Source organism: Scyliorhinus torazame, chromosome 15 (genome assembly GCF_047496885.1).
Source record: "Scyliorhinus torazame isolate Kashiwa2021f chromosome 15, sScyTor2.1, whole genome shotgun sequence".
Classification (NCBI taxonomy): domain Eukaryota; kingdom Metazoa; phylum Chordata; class Chondrichthyes; order Carcharhiniformes; family Scyliorhinidae; genus Scyliorhinus; species Scyliorhinus torazame.
Genome location: NC_092721.1, coordinates 134,833,538 through 134,857,334, shown reverse-complemented (window position 1 = coordinate 134,857,334; position 23,797 = coordinate 134,833,538). Strand labels below are relative to the sequence as shown.

General features: G+C 48.6%; 1 protein-coding gene across 4 annotated transcripts in view; it reads right to left on the bottom strand.

The window, feature by feature from the left end:
- Positions 1 to 23,797, bottom strand: part of atm (ATM serine/threonine kinase) — a 244,812-nt gene that overhangs the window by 176,552 nt on the left and 44,463 nt on the right. For all 4 annotated transcript variants that reach the window (XR_011935196.1, XM_072476780.1, XM_072476782.1 and 1 more), the window contains exons 16-22: positions 20,614 to 20,703; positions 19,534 to 19,699; positions 9,068 to 9,267; positions 6,597 to 6,679; positions 5,702 to 5,848; positions 5,472 to 5,547; positions 3,643 to 3,773 (exon numbers count right to left, since the gene is read on the bottom strand). Coding sequence is in view for 3 of the 4 variants with exons in the window: in XM_072476780.1 (XP_072332881.1) it covers positions 3,643 to 3,773; positions 5,472 to 5,547; positions 5,702 to 5,848; positions 6,597 to 6,679; positions 9,068 to 9,267; positions 19,534 to 19,699; positions 20,614 to 20,703 (893 nt within the window). In the remaining variant the exon portion in view is untranslated. The remainder of the gene's footprint in view (positions 1 to 3,642; positions 3,774 to 5,471; positions 5,548 to 5,701; positions 5,849 to 6,596; positions 6,680 to 9,067; positions 9,268 to 19,533; positions 19,700 to 20,613; positions 20,704 to 23,797) is intronic.

The window sequence follows — 23,797 nt, the reverse complement described above, 5'->3', positions numbered from 1 at the left end:
ATCGAGCCACGTTAGGAGATATTGGGCATGATGAAGTTTCTATGCCGGTTTCGGCCACGTTTGGCGGGGTGTTTCTCAGCGGCTTTGGCATTTTTCCTGCACTGACAAGCTCAGGACCGACTCTTCGCAGATCGGGGCGTCATTTTGAACGGCTGCCCTGTTCTCTACACTCCACCCCACCCCTCAACCTTCTCTTGTCCCCTCAAACCCCCAACCTTCTCTTGTCCCCTCAAAACCCACCTCACCCCCTTTCATGAGTAAGGCCCCCCATGCCCACACCCTTGGCAGTGCCAACCTGGCACCTTGGCACTGCCGGCCTGGCACCCTGGCAATGCCACCCATTCATTTAAATATAACATGCCCAGTGAGGGGCATGATCCAGATTGTGTCAGGTGGAGTGAGTTGGGTGACTTGCAATTGGCCAGTGCGGAGTCCGATTTGGAGCTCTGGTGGGATTCACCTGTTGAGACTGTGGCAGATTGCACCCATTAGGTCAGATGACAAAAACCTTGCTCAAAAAGTAGGCTTTAAGAAGTGTCCTCAAGGAGGAAGTTGGGATGGAGAGATCGCAAGGTATAGGGAGGCACTCCAGAGCTTGGATCTAAGTCAACAGAAGGCGCGGGTGTAGCGATTAAAATTGGGGATTGTCAAGGTCAGGATTAGATGAGCACAGGTGTCTTAGAAGTGGGCTGAAGAAGATTACAAATATAGGGACTGATGAGGCCATGGAGTAATTTGAAACAATATGTTGTTTGACTGGGAAATAATGTAGGTCAGCGAATGAGACTCGCTGCAATTTAAGACAGAGGCACCAGAGATTTAGGTGATCGTAAGTTTATAGAGGGTAGAATGTGGGAGATCAGCCTAGAGTGCAGTGGAATAGTCAAGTTTATAGGTAACAAAGGCATGAATGAGAGTTTCATGGAAACATATAAAATCCTGATGGGATTGGACAGGCTAGATGTGGGAAGAATGTTCCCAATGTTGAGGACATCCAGAACTAGGGGGGTCATAGACTAAGAATAATGGGTAAGCCATTCAGGACTGAGACGAGGAAGAACTTCTTCTCTCAAAGAGTTGTGAATTTGTGGGATTCTCTACCAGAGAAGCCAGTTCATTGGATATATTCAAGAGGGAGCTGGAAGTGGCCCTTGCGGATCAAGGGATCAAAGGGTATGGAGAGAAAGCAGGAGTGGGATACTGAATTTGCATGATCAGCCATGATCTTATTGAATGGTGGTGCATGCTCGAAGGGCTGAATAGCCTACTCCTGCACCTATTTCCTATGTTTCTATGTTTCAGCAGCAGATGAGCTGAAACAGAGAAGAAGTCAGTGGGCGTGGGCAGTACGGTAGCACAAGTGGATAGCACTGTGGCTTCACAGCGCCAGGGTCCCAGGTTCGATTCCCCGCTGGGTCACTGTCTGTGCGGAGTCTGCACATTCTTCCAGTGCCTGCGTGGGTTTCCTCCAGGTGCTCCAGTTTCCTCCCACAGTTCAAAGATGAGCAGGTTAGGTGGATTGGCCATGATAAATTGCCCTTAGTGACCAAAAAAGTTAGGAGGGGTTATTGGGTTACGGGGATAGGGTGGAAGTGAGGGCTTAAGTGGGTTGGTGCAGATTCAATGGGCCAAATGGCCTCCTTCTGCACTGTATGTTCTATGTTCTAGCGGTGTTATGGAGGGAAATAGGTGGTGCTAGTGATGGCGACATACGTGGTCAAAAGATTCTCTCCAGGTCAAATGTGATACCAAGGTTGTGAACACATAGATTTAATCTCAGACTGTAGTCAAGGAGAGGAATGGAGTTGGTAGTGAGGGATTGGTATTTAAGGCAGCGTCCAAAAACAAGTTCCAGTCTTCCCAATGTTTAACTGGAGAAATTTCTGTTCAGTCAGAATTTAATGTTTAAGGAGGAGTTTGATAATTTAGCAACAATGCAGCAGTCAGGAGAGGGGTGGCGAGGTAGAACTGGAAGTCTTTAGAGTTCATGTGTAAACCAATTCTGTGCTTTTGGATGATGTTGCCGAGTAGTGGCATACGGATGAGAAACAGGAAGGAGCTGAGGGAAGATATTTAGGGCCACCATAGGTAAGAAGAGTGTGGGAACAGGAAGAGAAGCCATTGCAAGTGATACCATAGATACAATTAGGTATTTAAAATGGAACCAGGTAACTACAGTCTTATACAGCTGGACAACAGTAGAGGGAATTGGAGGAGAATGGTGTGGTTAACCATGGTCAAAGGCAGGTCGAGAAAGAGGAGGTGGGGAAGTTTATCTTTGTTATAGTTACATCACAAGTGAAATAATGTAGGCAAGTTTCCAATTGGTCCCTAAGAATGTGGTAAGATTTAGAACAATTGGAAATCTCAGAGGGTCATAAGAAGTCTGATGTAGTAAGCCGAAACAAACGCACATTGATGCAATGAGGGTTATATATCAAAATTTAGACTTGCCAACAGGGTGCAGGAAACTTTACATTTACACCATGCTTTTCCTGACTGCTGGCTCGAAGTCATTAAAATAAAAACTGTTCATTTGCCCACATGCCCATTTTTGTTTTGACAAACACAATGGGCTGGATTCTCCGTTTTGGAGACTAAGTCCCCACGCCAGCGTGAAAACGGTTGTCTTTTACGCCAGGAAAATTGGCATCAAAAAGCCACTGATTCCCCTTTTTGCTGGGGGCTAGCAGGGAGGCAGCGTAGAGTTCACAGCGCGAGCTGCCGATACGGCCCCCAGCACTTCCGGTTCAGAGGCCGCGCATGCGCACAGCGGCTGCCTGCTGCGGCAACGCCGTGCCCATGGCGGACTCAGCCCGCGGACCTGGACCGCCAAAGTAGTGCCCCCCATCGGCCGCTCACGAGCACTGGACTGCCTGCCCACATTGCCCTCAGCCCTGAATGAAGCCCCCCTGCTGCCGACCGGCCCTCCCCTGACTGTGGCGGCCCCAGACTGAGTCCGCAGCCGCCACGCAAGCTTCCCGGATGGTGTGAGCACACGTAACCCACTCCGTCGGGTATTTGGCCGGTCAGGGACAGAGCATCGCAGGCCGGCCTCAGGCGGTGGATAATCCTAGAGTATGCTGCTTTTCAGGTGGCAGTGAATTCAAAAACCGGCACCACTCCCAATTTTGCCGCCAAAACGGATTCTCCGTCACGTCGTAAACGTGATTTCGGCGTCGGGGAGCGGAGAATCCAGCCCAATATTTCACCAGAAAGTTTTACTTCAACTCTAGTGTAATAGCTCTGAAATATTTGTTTCACTCAATAGTACCCCAAAGTCTCTGGATAAAAGTGTGTGTTTTATATCTGCTACCATAAGTCAGTCAACTAATATTCACCCTCAATTTGTAACAGTCAAAAACTCACTTTGAATATGTTATTAAATATAATTTGAGCAATATGTCTTTCAAAACTGCAAACCTTGCATCTCTAGGTGTGATTCTCGGTGGCAGGAGGCAGCCTGCCGTTGGCTGGCGGAAGGATCTTCTGCTCCCGCCTCAGTCATTGGGATTTCCCATTGAACCCACCCACGCCGCTGGTAGAGGTGTGCCGTCGGCAGGACCGGAGGATCCCTACTGCATTAACAGCCGAAAGATCTCACCCAAAACCGCAACATTTATTAGTACCCAGAAAGATTACCTGCTCACAGACATGGCAGCAAGCATGCGGACCTGATGGTGAGTATCTGTTAAGAACTCAGTGTAGACTTCAGAGACAGGCATCTCTTCATCTTTGATGGAGAGTACAGTCCAATTTGAATGTGGGTCTTTCTGAAGATACAAAACAAGTACTATACACATAAACATTATCATAACAGATCATTGCATCAATTAAATCATGAAATGCACTAAGATTACAGGACTAACAAATCGTGCAGTTACTCTGCATATCATATGTAGGCTATAGAATCATATAATTCCCACAGGAGGCGGCCATTCATCCCATCGAGTCTGCTCTGACCCTCTGGAAAAAAGCACCCCTCCCAAACATACTTCCATTGGCATGGCCAATCTACCTAACCTGCACATCTTTGGACTGTGGGAGGAAACCAGGGCACCTGCATGAAACCCACGCAGACACAGGGAGTAATGTGCAAACTCCGCAGAGGCAGACACACAAGACCGGAATTGAATCTGGGTCCCTGGTGCTATGTGGTAGCAGTGCTAACCATTGTGCCGCTGTGTCACCCCCATAGCTATAAAATTATAATTCTCCAACTGAGTTTTGGTGCAAGCACTTCTATATTACTGAGGCTATTAACAACAGTTTTATTTTGGTTTTATTCAGAACCTGCGATTGTCCTATTATGAAGCATGCATTTATAAAGCACCTTAAATGCAATAAAGTACGCTAAGGCTTTCACAGGAGCATTGCCATACAAAACTTGCTGCCCAGCCATCTCTATCTCTCTGGCATATCTTCACCTTGGGAGGTAATGGACTGCACATGGGATGTACGTCACTTCTGCACTGAAGATGCTCTATTGTGGCTGTCGAGGCCGATTTGAGTGGGAGTCCCTTCCACAGTTTATACAAATGAATAGTGTTGGCCCGAGGTCGATTGATGTTTTTTTCCAACCGGCGGGTTCTCTTTACCACCATCTGGTCATTCCTTTTGTCCTCTGCTTTTTTCACACCTTTGCTGACTGCTTGTTTCCAGGCACACCACTCAGCAGCAAGGGCTTCCTATGCATCGACTCCGATCCCAGTCAACTTGAGGTGCCACTTAACAAACATCTTTGCATTCCAGATGTTGATCTTGTGCTGATGGCAAGCTTGCCATAGAGCATGTGTTTGGGGCTGCGGTCACCAGCCATTTGGCACACATGACCCAACCATTGGGGTCTCCTTTGACTCAAGAGAACAAACAAGCAGAGGATCCCTGCATGCTGGTATGCTTCCACATTCGGCAGTGTCCTACCCAGAGATGTTCTATATTCACCTGAGACAGTGGAGGTGGAAGCTGTTCAGCCGCTAATCTTGTGTTTGCATAAGTTGCCCATGCTTCGCTGCTGAAAAGGAGGGTGCTGAGGATACAAGCCTGGTACACACAGAGCTTTGTATTTTTGGTTAGTTTGCTGTTGGTTCACACTCAATCTCTCAACTGTGACATGACAACTGTAGCCTTGGCAATCCTGGTGCTGAGTTCAGCATCAAGGGACAGGTTGCTGGTAATTGTTGATCCAAGATATGTGAAGCTGTCAATGATCTCTACTGCGAGGTTATTGATGTTGATGAAAGGAGGAGTCTCTACATCCTGGCCAAATATGCACATACACCAAGCCATATAAAGGGATATTAGAGTTATATGAAAATACCAAAACTAGAACTGCTGAGAGACTGCTGGATGAGTGGGAATCCTGAGTATAGTGTCTGTCTGTTGCTGTTGCGGCACTGAAATATTTAAACAATTGTTAAACCTTGGTAAAGTGTTACCCGAATATCAGAATGTACATTCAATTGACTCACCTCAAGTAATGTTTTCATACATCTTACTAAAGCAGCTCTCACATGTGCATTACATTTTCCTTCCTTGCTTAGGTGCCTAATATAAACAAACATACACATTGATATATATGTTAACTTCCATAAACTTCAAAACTACACAACTAGGGAGAATTTTTAGACTTTTGCTTTCAATAAAAAACATAGCTTGAGAATGTCTAGTGGAAAGGGTGGGGCCAAGAAAGTAGACCTACCAGAAAGCTCCAATTGTCTTTAGTAGTTTCCCCTGGATATCTGTCATTTCATCAGAGTCAATACCTTGTACTGTCAGTAATGGAATAATGTGCGTCAGGATCACTGAACAAACCTCTTGATCACAACGATACATGGAACACAAGTCCCTGCACAGATCAGAGGTTGCAATTACAAAATGCTTAATTTTACAAATCAATAAGTGTTAATTAAATCCATCCCTGTTAAGTGCTACTAAAATTACACTTCAAAACTGTTCAGAATCTAACTGTGTAGGAGTTTGCACAATTCTGCATCAACTTGAAAATGTGAGTTAAAGAGTACATAAATGGGCTATGGTTTGGTCTGCTGATAATTTATTTGTAACTAACATTTTCATTGACAGTTTCAAACTGAATTGGGACAATTTCTATCAGGAAAAAAATATTTTTCTTTATAAGATTCTCGGAAATCAAATGCACAATAAAATGCCAAGCAACTGGTACAAAATCGAATATTAATCTCTCAAAAATATTCTTAACATTTAAATGAACTTCAACTATTCGATCTAGCCCAATTATTTTTCTGATGATCACTTATTTCGTAAGAAAGTTTTACATTGAATTTTTTTGTGGAAAAAGTTGGAACTTGTACGGTTAACCATTCAACTGATTTGTTTTGTTAAAAAGACGCTTGTTCTGACGTGGAATATTTTTACATCATTTGTCGTGCTCATGAAGGTAAGTATGTTAGTGCTAGGTAATGCAATGTTGTGCATCTCAGCCACTCCGTATTGGCATCAAATAATCCCTTGTGCGTATCTTTGCCATGAAGGTGTTTTGGAATCTTCTTTACGTGGGTTCCATGATTTCCCACCCAAGTTTCTGCTTGCTATCCACATAAACAAACACTGCTTACAAGAGTGGCTTCACAAGTATGGAGAAATCATCTGATGGGAGAACACATTCTTCTGCTGGGAGTTCTTTTAACAGGATCAAGTACTATGGAATCAGACACAAACAAGAAAAATCAGCACCACCTACATGTAAAATTAATTATGAGATACACTTGTAAAACTGCAAACAATTATTATATATTTTTGATCTATCTGATGCATGGTACTTGGAGTAAGGTGTAAAGGCCTCTGTTTACAACCAGGTGTGACACTTCTAATCTCTGCCATGCAAGCTGTTTCAGGGAAATGGCTGCTAGCTAAAATAATTTGTGGAAACTTGCTGCGCACAAAAGGGTTGCCACATTATCTCAAAGAAACTGCACCTGATAATGAATTCCACAAGGTGCTTTGCGACATCAAAAGACATGAGTGCTCTCAATAGATCTTTTTTATCTTTATGGATAGTTGCCAACGGTGCAAACTAAAGTAGATTAATGGCTTTTGCTTATTACATATTTGCTCATGCAGCGAAGAATCGTTAAAGGAATGCACTGATTGGACAGCTGGGTGTAAAAGCTGTAGTGTTACTTCAGAGTAATGCATTAAACTGGTTGAGGTGAAAAATAGAGATAAGTAGTTTTTAACCACAATTTTAAAACTTCATTTCTGTTAAATTCAATTCCATTTAATACAGTAAATTAAACTTTGAGCTATGAGTGTCATCCATGCAGCGTGCATTTACACAGGGCTTTTCACGTAACTTCATTTGAAGCCTACTTGTGACAATAAGCGATTTTCATTTCATTTTCATTTACTTTTCAGCACCATTTCACACCCGATGCTTTTACATTAGCACAGCTTTCTGTGGTCTTTTCCAACGTGAGAACTTTTGTCTCTGTTGAAGCCTTTGATGAAAGGTTAACTAGAAATCCTGAGTTTAAACAAGCTGTGTTGTAATAAAGATACTACTTTGGCCAGCAATGTTTTCTTGGTCTCTACAATGGTGCACACAGGAACACATGGGGCGCATGGCAGACTGGAGAATCTAAGCCCGATTCCATTTACTGCCTGAAATTTTTTTTTTTCCTTTGTAAAAATAAATTTAGAGTACCCAATTATTTTTTTCCAATTAAGGGGCAATTTAGCATGGCCAATTCCCCAACCTGCACATCTTTTTGGATTGTGGGGGTGAAACCCATGCACACATAGAACATACAGTGCAGAAGGCCATTCGGCCCATCGAGTCTGCACCAACCCACTTAAGCCCTCACTTCCACTCTATCCCCGTAACCCAATAACCCCTCCCTAACCTTTTTTTGATTATTAGGGCAATTTATCATGGCCAATCCACCTAACCTGCACGTCTTTGGACTGTGGGAGGAAACCGGAGCACCCGGAGGAAACCCACGCAGACACAGGGAGATCGTGCAGACTCCACACAGACAGTGAGCCAGCAGGGAATCAAACCTGGGACCCTGGCGCTGTGAAGCCACAGTGCTATCCACTTGTGCTACCGTGCTGCCCACTAGACACGGGGACAGTGACCCTGGGCCGGGATCGAACTCGGGTCTGCTATGCCACCGTACTGCCCCAAGATTAATCCTTAAGATACGAGTTTCAGGGAAGTGGCTGCTCACTGCAATTCACATTAAACCCAATGTTTTCACACATGCACTGATTTATATGTTTTTTTCCCCCAGAGTCACAAGAGCCCATCAGATTTAATAATTCTTTTTCAACTCAGGAGAAAATAGTTGCCAATTAGATTTTCATATTCAATGACAAAAAAAAAACATCATAAGGCTAGGCTTTTGACAAAATTAGTATTTACATTCCTGTGACTGTTTTTCCGCATGGTCAGATTCATGTAGATTTTTCCAGATTGCGAAGTTTTGATTTACTAGAAATCTAATATTTAAACAAATACTTTTGCAATAAAGATACTAGTTGTGCAGATCTCTGCTAATTGTATAATATAATTCAGAGAGGGGTGAGATTCTGATTATTAATAAATTTGAACAAAGGGCAAGAAAGGTTTGAGAATCACTGTTTTACATCCTTGGCTGCACTGTTAATGTCCTTCATGAACAATGGTCACCGAGCAAAATGCATTTCTTTTGCTGACATTCAGAATGTGATCATTTCCGCTGTAACGAGGTTGGATAAGTGGATAATGTCGGATGATCCACAGGGTCAATTTTATGAATATGTGCTCCATTAACTTAAGAGATAGGAATCCATGAGGATAGGGTATGAATGGGAGCAAAGTTCTAATATGTGTGGTCAACACTCACACCTTTGCCCACACCTCCATGTTCAAAACATATTTCATAATTGAAGCATTAATTTATAAAATTCACCCATTTTCGTTTAGAAAGGTGAGGGGCAATATGAGACCTGAATCGCCAAAGGGAAACTCAGCAAATTCTTTTTTGGAAATCCCTATATTTCAACAACAAAAGCAAACCGTACCATTGTGTAAAGTGATACCCACCATATGCAAATGCAAAGACTTTGAAATGCTGTGATCTTTCTCCTCAATTAACATCAACAGTTTTCTTCTAATATCACTAGGCCTGAAAGAAAGCACATGCATCTGTCCTGCTGCTGTGCAACAACAGAGAAATCGAAGAGTGTCAAGGAGGAGAAAATCGTGCTTCGTCAAATTTTCTTCAGCTAAAATGCTCTTTGCTCCTGAAAGAAGTTTGAAAGCTAATGAATCCATGGATAACATGATGACATACTTGAATTATTTAATAAACTAGCATAGAAATTAAACGAATATGCTGCTAGACCTAGGCCTATCAAATGCAGCAAAAAGAAAGCTAGTTTGTAGCACAACTGAAATTATTTTTCTGTTTCAATCATAATTGATTTCATTTATTTATTTATTTAAATATTTTATTGAAAATTTTTGGTCAACCAACACAGTGCATTGTGCATCCTTTACACAATATTATAACAGCACAAATAACAATGACCTATTTTATATAAACAAAAAATGAATAAATATTAAATATTAAAACTAGCCCTAATTGGCAACTGCCTTGTCACAAGTAACCCCCCCCCCGATCCTGGGCTGCTGCTGCTGCCTTCTTTTTCCCATTCCATCTATCTATCCGCGAGGTATTCGACGAACGGTTGCCACCGCCTGGTGAACCCTTGAGCCGACCCCCTTAGGACGAACTTAATCCGCTCTAGCTTTATAAACCCCGCCATGTCATTTATCCAGGTCTCCACCCCCGGGGGCTTGGCTTCTTTCCACATTAGCAATATCCTGCGCCGGGCTACTAGGGACGCAAAGGCCAAAACATCGGCCTCTCTCGCCTCCTGCACTCCCGGCTCTTGTGCAACCCCAAATATAGCCAACCCCCAGCTTGGTTCGACCCGGACCCCCACTACTTTTGAAAGCACCTTTGTCACCCCCATCCAAAACCCTCGTAGTGCCGGGCATGACCAAAACATATGGGTATGATTCGCTGGGCTTCTCGAGCACCTCGCACACCTATCCTCCACCCCAAAAAATTTACTGAGCCGTGCTCCAGTCATATGCGCCCTGTGTAATACCTTAAACTGAATCAGGCTTAGCCTGGCACACGAGGGCGACGAGTTTACCCTGCTTAGGGCACCTGCCCACAGCCCCTCCTCGATCTCCTCCCCCAGCTCTTCTTCCCATTTCCCTTTTAGTTCATCTACCATAGTCTCCCCTTCGTCCCTCATTTCCCTATATATATCTGACACCTTACCATCCCCCACCCATGTCTTTGAGATCACTCTGTCCTGCACCTCTTGTGTCGGGAGCTGCGGAAATTCCCTCACCTGTTGCCTCGCAAAAGCCCTCAGTTGCATATACCTGAATGCATTCCCTTGGGGCAACCCATATTTCTCGGTCAGCGCTCCCAGACTCGCGAACTTCCCATCCACAATTAGATCTTTCAGTTGCGTTATTCCTGCTCTTTGCCACCATCCATTCCCCCCGGGGCAAACCTATGGTTGTTTCTTATCGGGGACCCCCCCCAAGGCTCCAGTCTTTCCCCTATGCCGTCTCCACTGTCCCCAAATCTTCAGTGTAGCCACCACCACCGGGCTTGTGGTGTAGTTCCTCGGTGAGAACGGCAATGGGGCTGTCACCATAGCCTGTAGGCTAGTCCCCCTACAGGACGCCCTCTCTAATCTCTTCCACGCCGCTCCCTCCTCCTCTCCCATCCACTTACTCACCATTGAAATATTAGCGGCCCAATAATACTCACTTAGGCTCGGTAGTGCCAGCCCCCCCCTATCCCTGCTACGCTGTAAGAATCCCTTCCTCACTCTCGGGGTCTTCCCGGCCCAGACAAAACCCATGATGCTCTTTTCAATCCTTTTAAAAAAAGCCTTCGTGATCACCACCGGGAGGCACTGAAACACAAAGAGGAATCTCGGGAGGACCACCATCTTAACCGCCTGCACCCTCCCTGCCATTGACAGGGATACCATATCCCATCTCTTGAAATCTTCCTCCATCTGTTCCACCAACCGCGTTAAATTTAACCTGTGCAATGTGCCCCAATTCTTAGCTATCTGGATCCCCAGGTAACGAAAGTCCCTTGTTACCTTCCTCAACGGTAGGTCCTCTATTTCTCTACTCTGCTCCCCTGGATGCACCACAAACAACTCACTTTTCCCCATGTTCAATTTATACCCTGAAAAATCCCCAAACTCCCCAAGTATCCGCATTATTTCTGGCATCCCCTCCGCCGGATCCGCCACGTACAGTAGCAAATCGTCCGCATACAAAGATACCCGGTGTTCTTCTCCTCCCCTAAGTACTCCCCTCCACTTCTTGGAACCCCTGAATGCTATCGCCAGGGGCTCAATCGCCAGTGCAAACAATAATGGGGACAGAGGGCATCCCTGCCTTGTCCCTCTATGGAGCCGAAAATATGCAGATCCCCGTCCATTCGTGACCACGCTCGCCACTGGGGCCCTATACAATAGCTGCACCCATCTAACATACCCCTCTCCAAAACCAAATCTCCTCAACACCTCCCACAAATAATCCCATTCCACTCTATCAAATGCTTTCTCGGCATCCATACTATCTCCGTTTCTCCCTCTGGTGGGGCCATCATCATTACCCCTAACAACCTCCGTATATTCGTGTTCAGCTGTCTCCCCTTCACAAACCCAGTTTGGTCCTCGTGGACCACCCCCGGGACACATTCCTCTATTCTCATTGCCATTACCTTGGCCAGGACCTTGGCATCTACATTTAGGAGGGAAATTGGTCTGTAGGACCCGCATTGTAGCGGGTCCTTTTCCTTCTTTAAGAGAAGCGATATCGTTGCTTCAGACATAGTCGGGGGCAGTTGTCCCCTTTCCTTTGCCTCATTAAAGGTCCTCGTCAGTACCGGGGCGAGCAAGTCCAAATATTTTCTATAGAATTCGACTGGGAATCCATCCGGTCCCGGGGCCTTTCCCGTCTGCATGCTCCTAATTCCTTTCACCACTTCTTCTACCTCGATCTGTGCTCCCAGTCCCACCCTTTCCTGCTCTTTCACCTTGGGAAATTCCAGCCGATCCAAGAAGCCCATCATTCTCTCCCTCCCCTCCGGGGGTTGAGCTTCATATAATTTTTTATAAAATGTCTTGAACACTCCATTCACTCTCTCCGCTCCCCGCTCCATCTCTCCTTCCTCGTCCCTCACTCCCCCTATTTCCCTCGCTGCTCCCCTTTTCCTCAATTGGTGTGCCAGCAACTTGCTCGCCTTCTCCCCATATTCGTACTGTACACCCTGTGCCTTCCTCCATTGTGCCTCTGCAGTGCCTGTAGTCAGCAAGTCAAATTCCACATGCAGCCTTTGCCTTTCCCTGTACAATCCCTCCTCCGGTGCTTCCGCATATTGTCTGTCCACCCTCAAAAGTTCTTGCAGCAACCGCTCCCGTTCCTTACTCTCCTGCTTCCCTTTATGTGCCCTTATTGATATCAGCTCCCCCCTAACCACCGCCTTCAACGCCTCCCAGACCACTCCCACCTGGACCTCCCCATTATCATTGAGTTCCAAGTACTTTTCTTTTTTTTTTTTTTTTTTTTTTTTTTTTTTTTTTTTTTTTTTTTTTTTTTTTTTTTTTTTTTTTTTTTTTTTTTTTTTTTTTTTTTTTTTTTTTTTTTTTTCTCTCTCGCCCCTCCCACTCTCTCTCTCTCTGGCCCGTCCCACTCCCACTCTCCCTCTAGCCCCTCCCACGCTCTCTCTGGCCCCTCCCACTCTCTATCTGGCCCCTCCCACTCCCTCTCCTCCCATATTCTCTCCCTCTGGCCCCTCCCACTCTATCTGGTCCCTCCCATTCTCTAACTCACTGGCCCCTCCCACTCTCCCTCTGGCATCGCCCACTCTCTCTCTGGCCCCTCCCACTCTTTGTCTATCTCTGACCCCTCCCACCTTCTCTGGCTCCTCCCGTTCTCTCTCTATACCCTCCCACTCTCTCTTCCTGTCGAGCGCCTTCCACTCTCGCTCTCTGGCCCCTCCCACTCTCTCTGGCCCCTCCTACTATCTCTCTGGTCCCTCCCACTCTCTCTGGCGCCTCCCACTCTCTCTCTGGCCCCTCCCACTCTCTCTGGCCCCTCCCACTCTCTCTGCCCCCCCTACTCTCTCTCTGGCCACTCCACTCTCCCTCTAGCCCCTCCCACGCTCTCTCTCTGGCCCCTCCCACTCTCGCTCTGTCCCCCCCACACTCTCTCTAGCCCCTCCCACCCTCTCTCTCTCTCCCCTCCCACTCTCTCTGGCCCCTCCCACACTCTCTCTCTGCCCCCACTATCTACCACTGGCCCCGCTTACTCTCTCTGGCCCCTCCCACTCTCTCTCTGGCCACTCCCACTCTGTCACTCTCTCTCTGGTCCCTCCCACTCTCTATGGACCCTCCCACCCTCCCTCTCCCACTCTCTCTGGCCCCTCCCACACTCTCTCTCTGCCCCCTACTATCTACCACTGGCCCCGCCTACTCTCTCTGGCCCCTCCCACTCTCTCTCTCTTGCCCCTCCCACTCTCTCTGGCCCCTCCCACTCTGTCACTCTCTCTCTCTGGCCCCTCCCACTCTCTCTGGTCCCTCTGCCCCTCCCACACTCTCTGGCACCGCACTCACTCTGGCCCCTCCCACACTCTCTCTAGCCCCTCCCACTCTCTCTGGTCCCTCCCACTCTCTCACTGGCCCCTCCCACACTCTCTCTCTGGCACCGCACTCACTCTGGCCCCTCCCACACTCTCTCTAGCCCCTCCCACCCTCTCTCTCCCCTCCCACTCTCTCTGGCCCCGCCCACACTCTCTGGCCCCTCCCACTCTCTCTGGACCCTCCCACTCTCTCACTGTCCCCTCTGCCCCTCCCACACTCTCTGGCACCGCACTCACTCTGGCCCCTCCCACACTCTCTCTAGCCCCTCCCACTCTCTCTGGCCCCTCCCACTCTCTCACTGGCCCCTCTGCCCCTCCCACACTCTCTCTCTGGCACCGCACTCACTCTGGCCCCTCCCACACTCTCTCTCCCCTCCCACTCTCTCTGGCCCCTCCCACTCTCTCACTGGCCTCTCTGCCCCTCCCACACTCTCTCTCTGGCACCGCACTCACTCTGGCCCCTCCCACACGCTCTCTAGCCCCTCCCACCCTTTCTCTCTCCCCGCCCACTCTCTCTGGCCCCTCCCTCTCTCTCTCTCTCTTGCCCCTCCCACTCTGTCTCTCTCTCTCTCCGGCCCCTCCCACTCGGTCTCTCTCTCGGCCCCTCCCACTCTCTCACTGGCCCCTCTGCCCGTCCCACTCTCTCTCTAGCCCCGCCCACCCTCTCTCTCTCCCCTCCCACTCTCTCTGGCCCCTCCCACACTCTCTCTCTGCCCCCCACGATGTATCACTGGCCCCCCCACTCTCTCTCTGGCCCCTCCCACTCTCTCTCTGGCCCCTCCCACTGTCTTTCTCGGCCCCTCCCACTCTCTCACTGGCCCCTCTGCCCGCCCAAGCCCCTCCCACACTCTCTCTGCCCCCCCCACTATCTATCACTGGCCCCGCCCACTCTCTCTGGCCCCTCCCGCTCTCTTTCTTGCCCCTCCCACTCTCTCTCTCTGGCCCCTCCCACTCTCTCTCTGGCCCCTCCAACTCGGTCTCTCTCTCGGCCCCTCCCACTCTCTCTCTGGCCCCTCCCACTCTCTCTCTGGCCCCTCCCACTCTGTCTCTCTCGGCCCCTCCCACTCTCTCACTGGCCCCTCTGCCCGCCCAAGCCCCTCCCACACTCTCTCTGCCCCCCCCACTATCTATCACTGGCCCCGCCCACTCTCTCTGGCCCCTCCCACTCTCTCTCTCTGGCCCCTCCCACTCTCTCTCTCTCTGGCCCCTCCAACTCGGTCTCTCTCTCGGCCCCTCCCACTCTCTCTCTAGCCCCTCCCACACTCTCTCTGACATCGCACTGACTCTGGCCCCTCCCACTCTCTCTCTCTGGCCCCTCCCACTCTCTCTCTCTCTGGCCCCTCCAACTCGGTCTCTCTCTCGGACCCTCCCACTCTCTCTCTAGCCCCTCCCACACTCTCTCTGACACCGCACTCACTCTGGCCCCTGCCACACTCTCTCTAGCCCTTCCCACCCTCTCTGTCTCCCCTCCCACTCTCTCTGGCCCCGCCCACACTCTCTCCGGCCCCTCCCACTCTCTCTCTCTGGTCCCTCCCACTCTGTCTCTCTCTCTCCGGCCCCTCCCACTCGGTCTCTCTCGGCCCCTCCCACTCTCTCACTGGCCCCTCTGCCCGTCCCACTCTCTCTCTAGCCCCTCCCACCCTCTCTCTCTCCCCTCCCACTCTCTCTGGCCCCTCCCACACTCTCTCTCTGCCCCCCACGATATATCACTGGCCCCGCCCACTCTCACTGGCCCCCCACTCTCTCTCTGGCCCCCCCCACTCTCTCTCTGGCCCCTCCCACTCGGTCTCTCTCTCGGCCCCTCCCAATCTGCCCGTCCCACTCTCTCTCTAGCCCCTCCCACACTCTCTCTCTCCCCTCCCACTCTCTCTAGCCCCTCCCACACTCTCTCTCTGCCCCCCACGATCTATCACTGGCCCCGCCCACTCTCACTGCCCCCCCCACTCTCTCTCTGGCCCCTCCCACTCGGTCTCTCTCTCGGCCCCTCCCACTCTGCCCGTCCCACTCTCTCTCTAGCCCCTCCCACACTCTCTCTCTCCCCTCCCACTCTCTCTAGCCCCTCCCACACTCTCTCTCTGTCCCCCACTATCTATCACTGGTCCCTCCCACTCTCTCTGGCCCTTCCCACTCTCTCTCTCTCTGGCCTTCCCCACTCTCACTCTCTGGCCCCTCCCACACTCTCTCTGCCCCCCCCACTATCTATCACTGGCTCCGCCCACTCTCTCTGGCCCCTCCCGCTCTCTTTCTTGCCCCTCCCGCTCTCTCTCCCTGGCCCCTCCCACTCTCCCAAGTACTTTTCAATGCACCCCCTCACCCTTAGACACACCCCCTCATCCGCCATTAGTCCCATGTCCATTCTCCAGGGTGGGCGCCCTCCTGTTTCCTCCCCTATCTCCAAGTCCACCCAGTGTGGAGCGTGATCCGAAATGGCTATAGCCGTATACTCCGTTCCCCTCACCTTCGGGATCAATGCCCTACCCAGCACAAAAAAGTCTATGCGCGGGTAGACTTTATGGACATAGGAGAAAAACGAGAACTCCTTACTCCTAGGTCTACTAAATCTCCACGGGTCTACACCTCCCATCTGCTCCATAAAATCTTTAAGCACCTTGGCTGCTGCCGGCCTCCTTCCAGTCCTGGACTTCGACCTATCCAGCCCTGGTTCCAACACCGTATTAAAGTCTCCCCCCATTATCAGCTTTCCCGTCTCTAGGTCCGGAATGCGTCCTAGCATCCGCCTCATAAAATTGGCATCATCCCAGTTCGGGGCATATACGTTTACCAAAACCACCGTCTCTCCCTGTAGTTTGCCACTCACCATCACGTATCTGCCCCCGTTATCCGCCACTATAGTCTTTGCCTCGAACATTACCCGCTTCCCCACTAATATAGCCACCCCCCTGTTTTTCGCATCTAGCCCCGAATGGAACACCTGCCCCACCTATCCTTTGCGCAGCCTAACCTGGTCTATCAGTTTCAGGTGCGTTTCCTGTAACATAACCACATCTGCCTTAAGTTTCTTAAGGTGTGCGAGTACCCGTGCCCTCTTTATCGGCCCGTTCAACCCTCTCACGTTCCACGTGATCAGCCGAGTTGGGGGGCTTCCTACCCCCCCCACCTTGTCGATTAGCCATCACCTTTTTCCAGCTCCTCACCCAGTTCCCACGCAGCTGTATCTCCCCCAGGCGGTGCCCCACCGCCCATCCTCTCCCGTACCCGCTCCCCCCTCTCCCCAGCAGCAGCAACCCAGTAATTCCCCCCTCCCACTCCCCCCGCTAGCGTAATTACTCCCCCCATGTTGCTCCCAGAAGTCAGCAAGCTCTGGCTGACCTCGGCTTCCCCCCGTGACCACGGCTCGCACCGTGCGACGCCCCCTCCTTCCTGCTTCTCTATTCCCGCCATAATTATCATAGCGCGGGAACCAAGCCCGCGCTTCTCCCTTGGCCCCGCCCCCCATGGCCAACGCCCTATCTCCTCTCCCTCCCCACCTCCCCCCATCACCACCTGTGGGAGAGAGAAAAGTTACCACACCGCAGGATTAGAACATAAAACCCCTCTTTGCCCCCCACATTCGCCCCGCCACTTTGTTCAAACGTTCTTTTTAATAACCCACTCATTCCAGTTTTTCTTCCACAATAAAAGTCCACGCTTCATCCGCCGTCTCAAAGTAGTGGTGCCTCCCTCGATATGTGACCCACAGTCTTGCCGGTTGCAGCATTCCGAATTTTATCTTCTTTTTATGAAGCACCGCCTTGGCCCGATTAAAGCTCGCCCTCCTTCTCGCCACCTCCGCACTCCAGTCTTGATAAACGCGGATCACCGCGTTCTCCCATTTACTGCTCCGAGTTTTCTTCGCCCATCTAAGGACCATTTCTCTATCCTTAAAACGGAGGAATCTCACCACTATGGCTCTGGGAATTTCTCCTGCTCTCGGTCCTCGCGCCATAACTCGGTATCCTCCCTCCACCTCCAACGGACCCGCCGGGGCCTCCGCTCCCATTAACGAGTGCAGCATCGTGCTCACATATTCCCCGACGTCCGCTCCCTCCACACCTTCAGGAAGACCAAGAATCCTCAGGTTGTTCCTCCTTGCGTTGTTTTCCAGTGCCTCCAACCTTTCCACACATCGTTTCTGATGTGCCTCCTGCATCTCCATCTTCACCACCAGGCCCTGTATATCGTCCTCATTCTCGGCTGCCTTCGCCTTCACGACCCGAAGCTCCCGCTCCTGGGTCTTTTGTTCCTCCTTTAGCCCTTCGATCGCCTGTAGTATCGGGGCCAACAGCTCTTTCTTCATTTCCTTTTTTATCTCTTCCACGCAGCATTTCAAGAACTCTTGTTGTTCAGGGCCCCATGTGAAACTGCCACCTTCCGACGCCATCTTGGTTTTTGCTTGCCTTCCTTGACGCTGTTCCAAAGGATCCGCTGCAATCCGGCCACTTTCCTCTCCTTTTTCCATCCGTGTCCAGGGGGAATTCCCTTCTGGTTTACCGCACAGTGTTTTTAGCCGTTAAAATTGCCGTTGGGGCTCCTATCAAGAGCCCAAAAGTCCGTTCCACCGGGAGCTGCCGAAACGTGCGACTTAGCTGGTCATCGCCGCACCCGGAAGTCCGTCATTTCATTTATTTTATAATTGTAGTATCAAATCCTTACATTTCTCCCGTCCTTTCTCTCTATATAGCTCTTGTGGTCACAGAATTATTTGCAAGCCAATTGTTCTATCGACACAGGTTATCCTCTTATACCTCACCCATGTGGTTGTGCTCCATGTCTGATCCTACCAAGGAGACTTTTTATTACGATCCCGGACCAGACCGTAACAGTGGCTAGGCTACTGGACAGAAACCCCAACATTTTATTTTAATTTCGTAAGACTGTAAGGAAAGGATAGCTCACTCCAGGAGTGATTTCACGACATAATGGGAAATGGTACTTTAAAACAAACTTTATTACTCACACAGTATTAAAATATCTTTAACATCACACAAGAAAATAGCTTACAGTTATCTCTTGAACAACGCTAATCAATACAGTGACACAATAACCCTTAACTGCTATCTTTATTCTCACTCAAACAACAAAACCTTCTCAACTCTCAATCCACTTTTCAATAGTTAGCGGACCCAGACATACTTGCTTAAGAAACGTTCTTTGAAACTGTTTTAAGAGATAGACCTGAATCCTATCAGAATAATGCAGGATCTCTATCTGAAGTCTTCAGAAACTGTCTTCATGGTTTGACTTCCAAGAACCAACTGCAAACTCCTGCCTGTTGCAACTCACTGCTGAAACTGCCTTTCCTGTTCACAGGCAAATCTTGAACCCACTGTCTTGAGATCAGCTGCTCCATCCCCAGTCAAACATTTAACTGAACTGCATTGAGAGCAGATGCTTGACTTCTGCTTATATCCCAATCTAAAACTAAAAATATTACTGCAGCAGTCATACACACATTAATCCAGGCTTTTAATCCTTACTGCACCAAGTACATACAATATCTGAAATTCCTACATTTATCAACAGTTCAAATCACAGAAAATGTAATTTTTTAGCCCAATATTATCTTCACATACTTCCACACAGCATGCATAAATACTATCAGTTGCGATTCTTTATCTGTTTTTCTTTTGCCTTATTAGCTAAAGGGTGTGAGATGCACTGTAAATTTCTATTCATGATTAACTAACCCAGCGCAGCCCACATGTCAAACCCACAAACTTCTTGGTCTCTGTGGTTAAGGTCCACTTTGCCTTGAACTGACCCACTGGGGAACCAGCTGAACAATGCTTAATATCTGGACCCTTAAACATCTTACCTGTTCCAACCAATGAGTCACTGCTGTCACTGTAATCACCTACTTCAAGGGTTTTGTCATCATCGTCAAAGAAATCTCCGGATCCACTTCCCTGCACTTCCCTGCAACCATCTTGAACATCATTCTTTGGTTCACAAGCCTCTTGTGATTTTCCACTGTGGGCTGCCTGGATTTTAGGGGTGAACGATGAACACATATTACCCTTTTGTTAATCTGACCTTCAGTGTAAATCTTTAACGGTGTGAAACACCTCAGGAGGAAGGGGAGTTTAAAAAAAAAATAGAGTGCACATTGCTCAGAACAAATTCAAGAAATGTCTTGGTGCAGTGGAGACTGCCAAGATATACATCAATGGGTGCATTAATTAGCAGCATAACAGCAAGACAAACTGTGCAGTCTTCTTTAAGTCATAATTTGGAATACTACATCCCTCACAGACCAAAACAAATATAGAAAGAACAAAATCCTTTTCCAAAATATAAACAGAGCTAAAACAAAATTCAACAAGTGCATATAGGGACAATGCAGTATTTGTGGCATGTTGAAGTTGCCAGAAGTAAATCGATTTTGTAGAATAGAAATCACAATTATTGTTTTTAGCAGCCACTTTAGAAGTCACCAGAAGTGGTCAAGAATTTCTCTACATCTGACTCACAGCAACAATTGTATAGGATTAGGTGCTTGTGATAAGTTAAATTACCTTGCTGCCTTCCCCTAACAAGTTTGGGAGGACCCAAAACTTGCTAAAACATCTTGGCTCCTAATAACCTCCTCAAGCTTTAAACTCATCATAAAATTGGTTGCATGGTGTATGAGAAATTGGTCATAAACTATACCGTGCCTAATCTAAGAGGGAAATATAGTACCTAAAAAGCATTTGAGATGGAAAAACAGCATATAATTTTCATTGTGGTTATGTCCTATCCAGCTGTCACATTGATGTGTGTAATGCAGTTCAAATAATTGCATTGCTTGCAAGCAGCAATTTATAATGAATTAAACCCAGGTTCTTCAAGTAGCAACATATATAGAAATCTCAATTTGCCTGTCAACATTAGAAATTTTCAGTAAATCTCTTACCAGTTGCTTGCAAATCTGCACAAGATCATTCATAAATCTTGCTGGGAATAATTGAAGGAAGAGAACAGATGAGCTCCTCTTTGCCGAGTACTGCAAACATTAAAGAACAAGGTGACATGAATTGTTATGGACCATCCTCGAGTACTTAAGAATTACTTCATAAGGACTGCCGGTGGCAACCATGGCATAGGTGATCGCGTACTTGCCGGCTCTCGCATGAGGTAGTGCTATTTGGCCCTGAACACCCACTTAGGCGGACAACCGGCAAAGAAGAAAGCAACCGAACAGCGAGGGGTGTGAGAACCTCTTCACCTGGGTTTGTCTGCTTCTTGCCTGGCCAGAGGAACTTCAAAAAAAGTGGCAGCTAAAAGACCGGGAGATCTTCGCGAGCATGGCTGAAAGCGCAATAGTGGCAGGTTCCAAGGCGGCAACAAAGGATTGAAACCTTGGAAGACCTTGCCCAGGTAACTGAACCGATTTGGGCGGCTGTTGAAAGGATGGAATCCCAGGGAGCATCCAGAGGAGTATGTGGCCGACCACAAGTACCGGCTGGTCTCGTTGGAGGCGGAGATCATCTTAGTAGGGAAAGTCAGAAGAAGCTGCGTGAGAAGGTAGATGAGCTTGAGAACTGTGAGATACCAAAACCTCCGTATAGTAGGCCTAGCGGAAGTGATGGAGGGCTTGAAGGCCTCAGATTACGTTGAGCATATGCTAGAAAAGTTTTTTAAAAATTTATTTTAAACTTATAAAATTTATTTTTTCCAATTAAAGGGCAATTTAGCGTGGTCAATCCACCTACCCTGCACATCTTTGGGTTGTGGGGGCGAGACCCATGCAGACTTAGGGAGAATGTGCAAACTCCATATGGACAGTGACCTATGCATTTGCTGGAAAGGCTGATGGGAGAGAGGGCCTTCGACTGACCCCCTCGAGGTGGACCGAGTGCACAGAATGCGAAGGAAGAAGGCAAAGGCGGGTGAGCCGCCATGAGCGATGGTGGTGCACATACACAGATTCCTGGATAAGGAGAAGATTTTGACTGGGCCAGGCAGACAAAGAAGCGTTCCTGGGAGTGGAACGTAGTCCGAATCCACCCAGATTACGGCATGGAGCCGGCTATGCGACAGGCCGGATTTAACAGGGTCAAGGTGGTCCTATATAAGGAAGGTGTGAAATCTGGGGTATTGTATCTGGCTTGACTGTGGATCACATACCAGGGGTCTTCAAGAGGCCAAGGGCAAGGGAATTTTCTATTTCCCTCACAGGTTCAACAGGGGTATTCCCAGATCGATTTTTTTGTCATATTCAAGACATTGTTGGCAAGAGCGGTTGGGTTGCACTGCTTAAGGAATGAAAGAGACCCCAAATGGAGTTTGGACTGGTTTCTACTAAGAAGGTGGTGAGCAATTGCGTAAGGCTGGAGGGGCGGTGTATGAATACGGAAAAAAAACCAGCAGGATGCTTGCTCACCAACTGAGGAAACAGGTGGTGGTGAGGGAAATTGGTAGGTTGAGGGATGAAGAGGCAAAGTGGTAATGGAATCGGAGGGGATTAACAGAGTATTTGAGGCCTTTTACTGGAAACTATACCAGTTGGAACCCCAAGGTACAAGGAAAGGAGGAGTTTTCTGGATGTTTTGGAGTTTCCGAAGGTAGAGCAGATAGGAGCGCAAGGAATGTGGGCCCCGGTAGGGCTATGAGAGGTGATGGTGTGTGTGGGGCTGATGCCGTCTGGGAAGGACCTGGGCCCAGATGGATTCCCAGCCGAGTGCCATAAGCAGTTTGGATCGCTGTTGGGATGTATAACGAGGCGCTGGAAAAGGGCGAGCTCGCCTCATGATATCGCAGGCATCTATCTCGCTCATCGTAAAGGACAAAGGCCTCGAGCAGTGTGGGTCAGACCGGTTAATTCTGCTATTGAACGCTGATGTGAAACGTTTGGCGAAGGTGCTAGCTACACAGATAGAAGGTTGTGTGCCGGATGTGATTGGGGAGGACAAGACGGGGTTTGTTTAGGGCAGGTAGGTGTCGTTGAATGTACGGAGGTTATTTGATGTGAATATGATGATACCTACAGAGGGGAAAGAGGTATAAGTGGTGGTGTCTATGAATGCGAAGAAGGCGTTTGACCGGTTGGAGTGGGCATATTTGCTCAATGTACTGGAGCGGTTTTGGGTTTGGACAAGGGTTTGTAGTACTGGCTCAGATTATAGTACAAAGCCCCGAAGGCGAGTGTACTGACTAATGGAGTCAGCTCGGAGTACTTTGCGTTGCAGCGTGGAGCGAGGCAGGGTTGCCCTCTCTCTCCATTGCTCTTGCGATTGAGGCATTGGCAATGGCTCTTTGGGCCTCTAGGGAATGGGGGAGTGTGGATCACCAGGTCTTCCTGAACGGGGACGTCCTATTGTATATATCAATATACAATATATCAAACCCAGTGGAATGCTTCGGCAGGATAATGAGAAGAGTTTAGTATCATCTCGGGATACAAACTCAATATGGCAAAAAGAGAGGTGCTCCCGATAAATACGAGGGGGCAGGAGGGAAGTCTGAGTAACCTACTGTTCCAGTTGGTGGAGTCGAGCTTCCATTATCTGGGGATACTGATGGCATGAACCTCAGCCCAGCTCCAGCTCCATAAGTCAACGAGACTTGTGGGGGGAAATGAGGGAGGACGTTAGGAGATGGGATCTGCTGCCACTGTCCCTGACGGGGAGAGTTCAGACAGTGCAAATGGTGGTCTTGCCGAAACTCCGGTTCTGTTTCAGAGTCTCCCAATTTTCTTGCCCAAGCTGTTTTTTAGGAAAGTGAAAAAGCTGATCCTGAGCTTTGTGTGGGCGGGGAGACCCCTCAAACCAGGAGGGTTTTCCTGCACTGAGGGTATGGATCCAGTGCCAGCAGCACTTTGGGATGAAGGACATGTACATGAGGGCACCAATCTGTGACAACCACAGATTTGTCCCGGCGAGGTTGGATACTAGGTTTCGGGAGTGGGAGCGGAAGTGCATTGGGACCTGTTTATGGGAGGGAAGTTTGTGGACATGTCAGAGCCTGAAGAAGTTTATCCGTTGTCAAAAGGGAATGGGTTCAGATACCTATAGATCAGGTCCTTCCTGAGAAAGCAGGTGGATTCGCTCCCTATGTTGCATCCCGGGGCTGCAGGACAGGCTTTATCAGAGGATGAA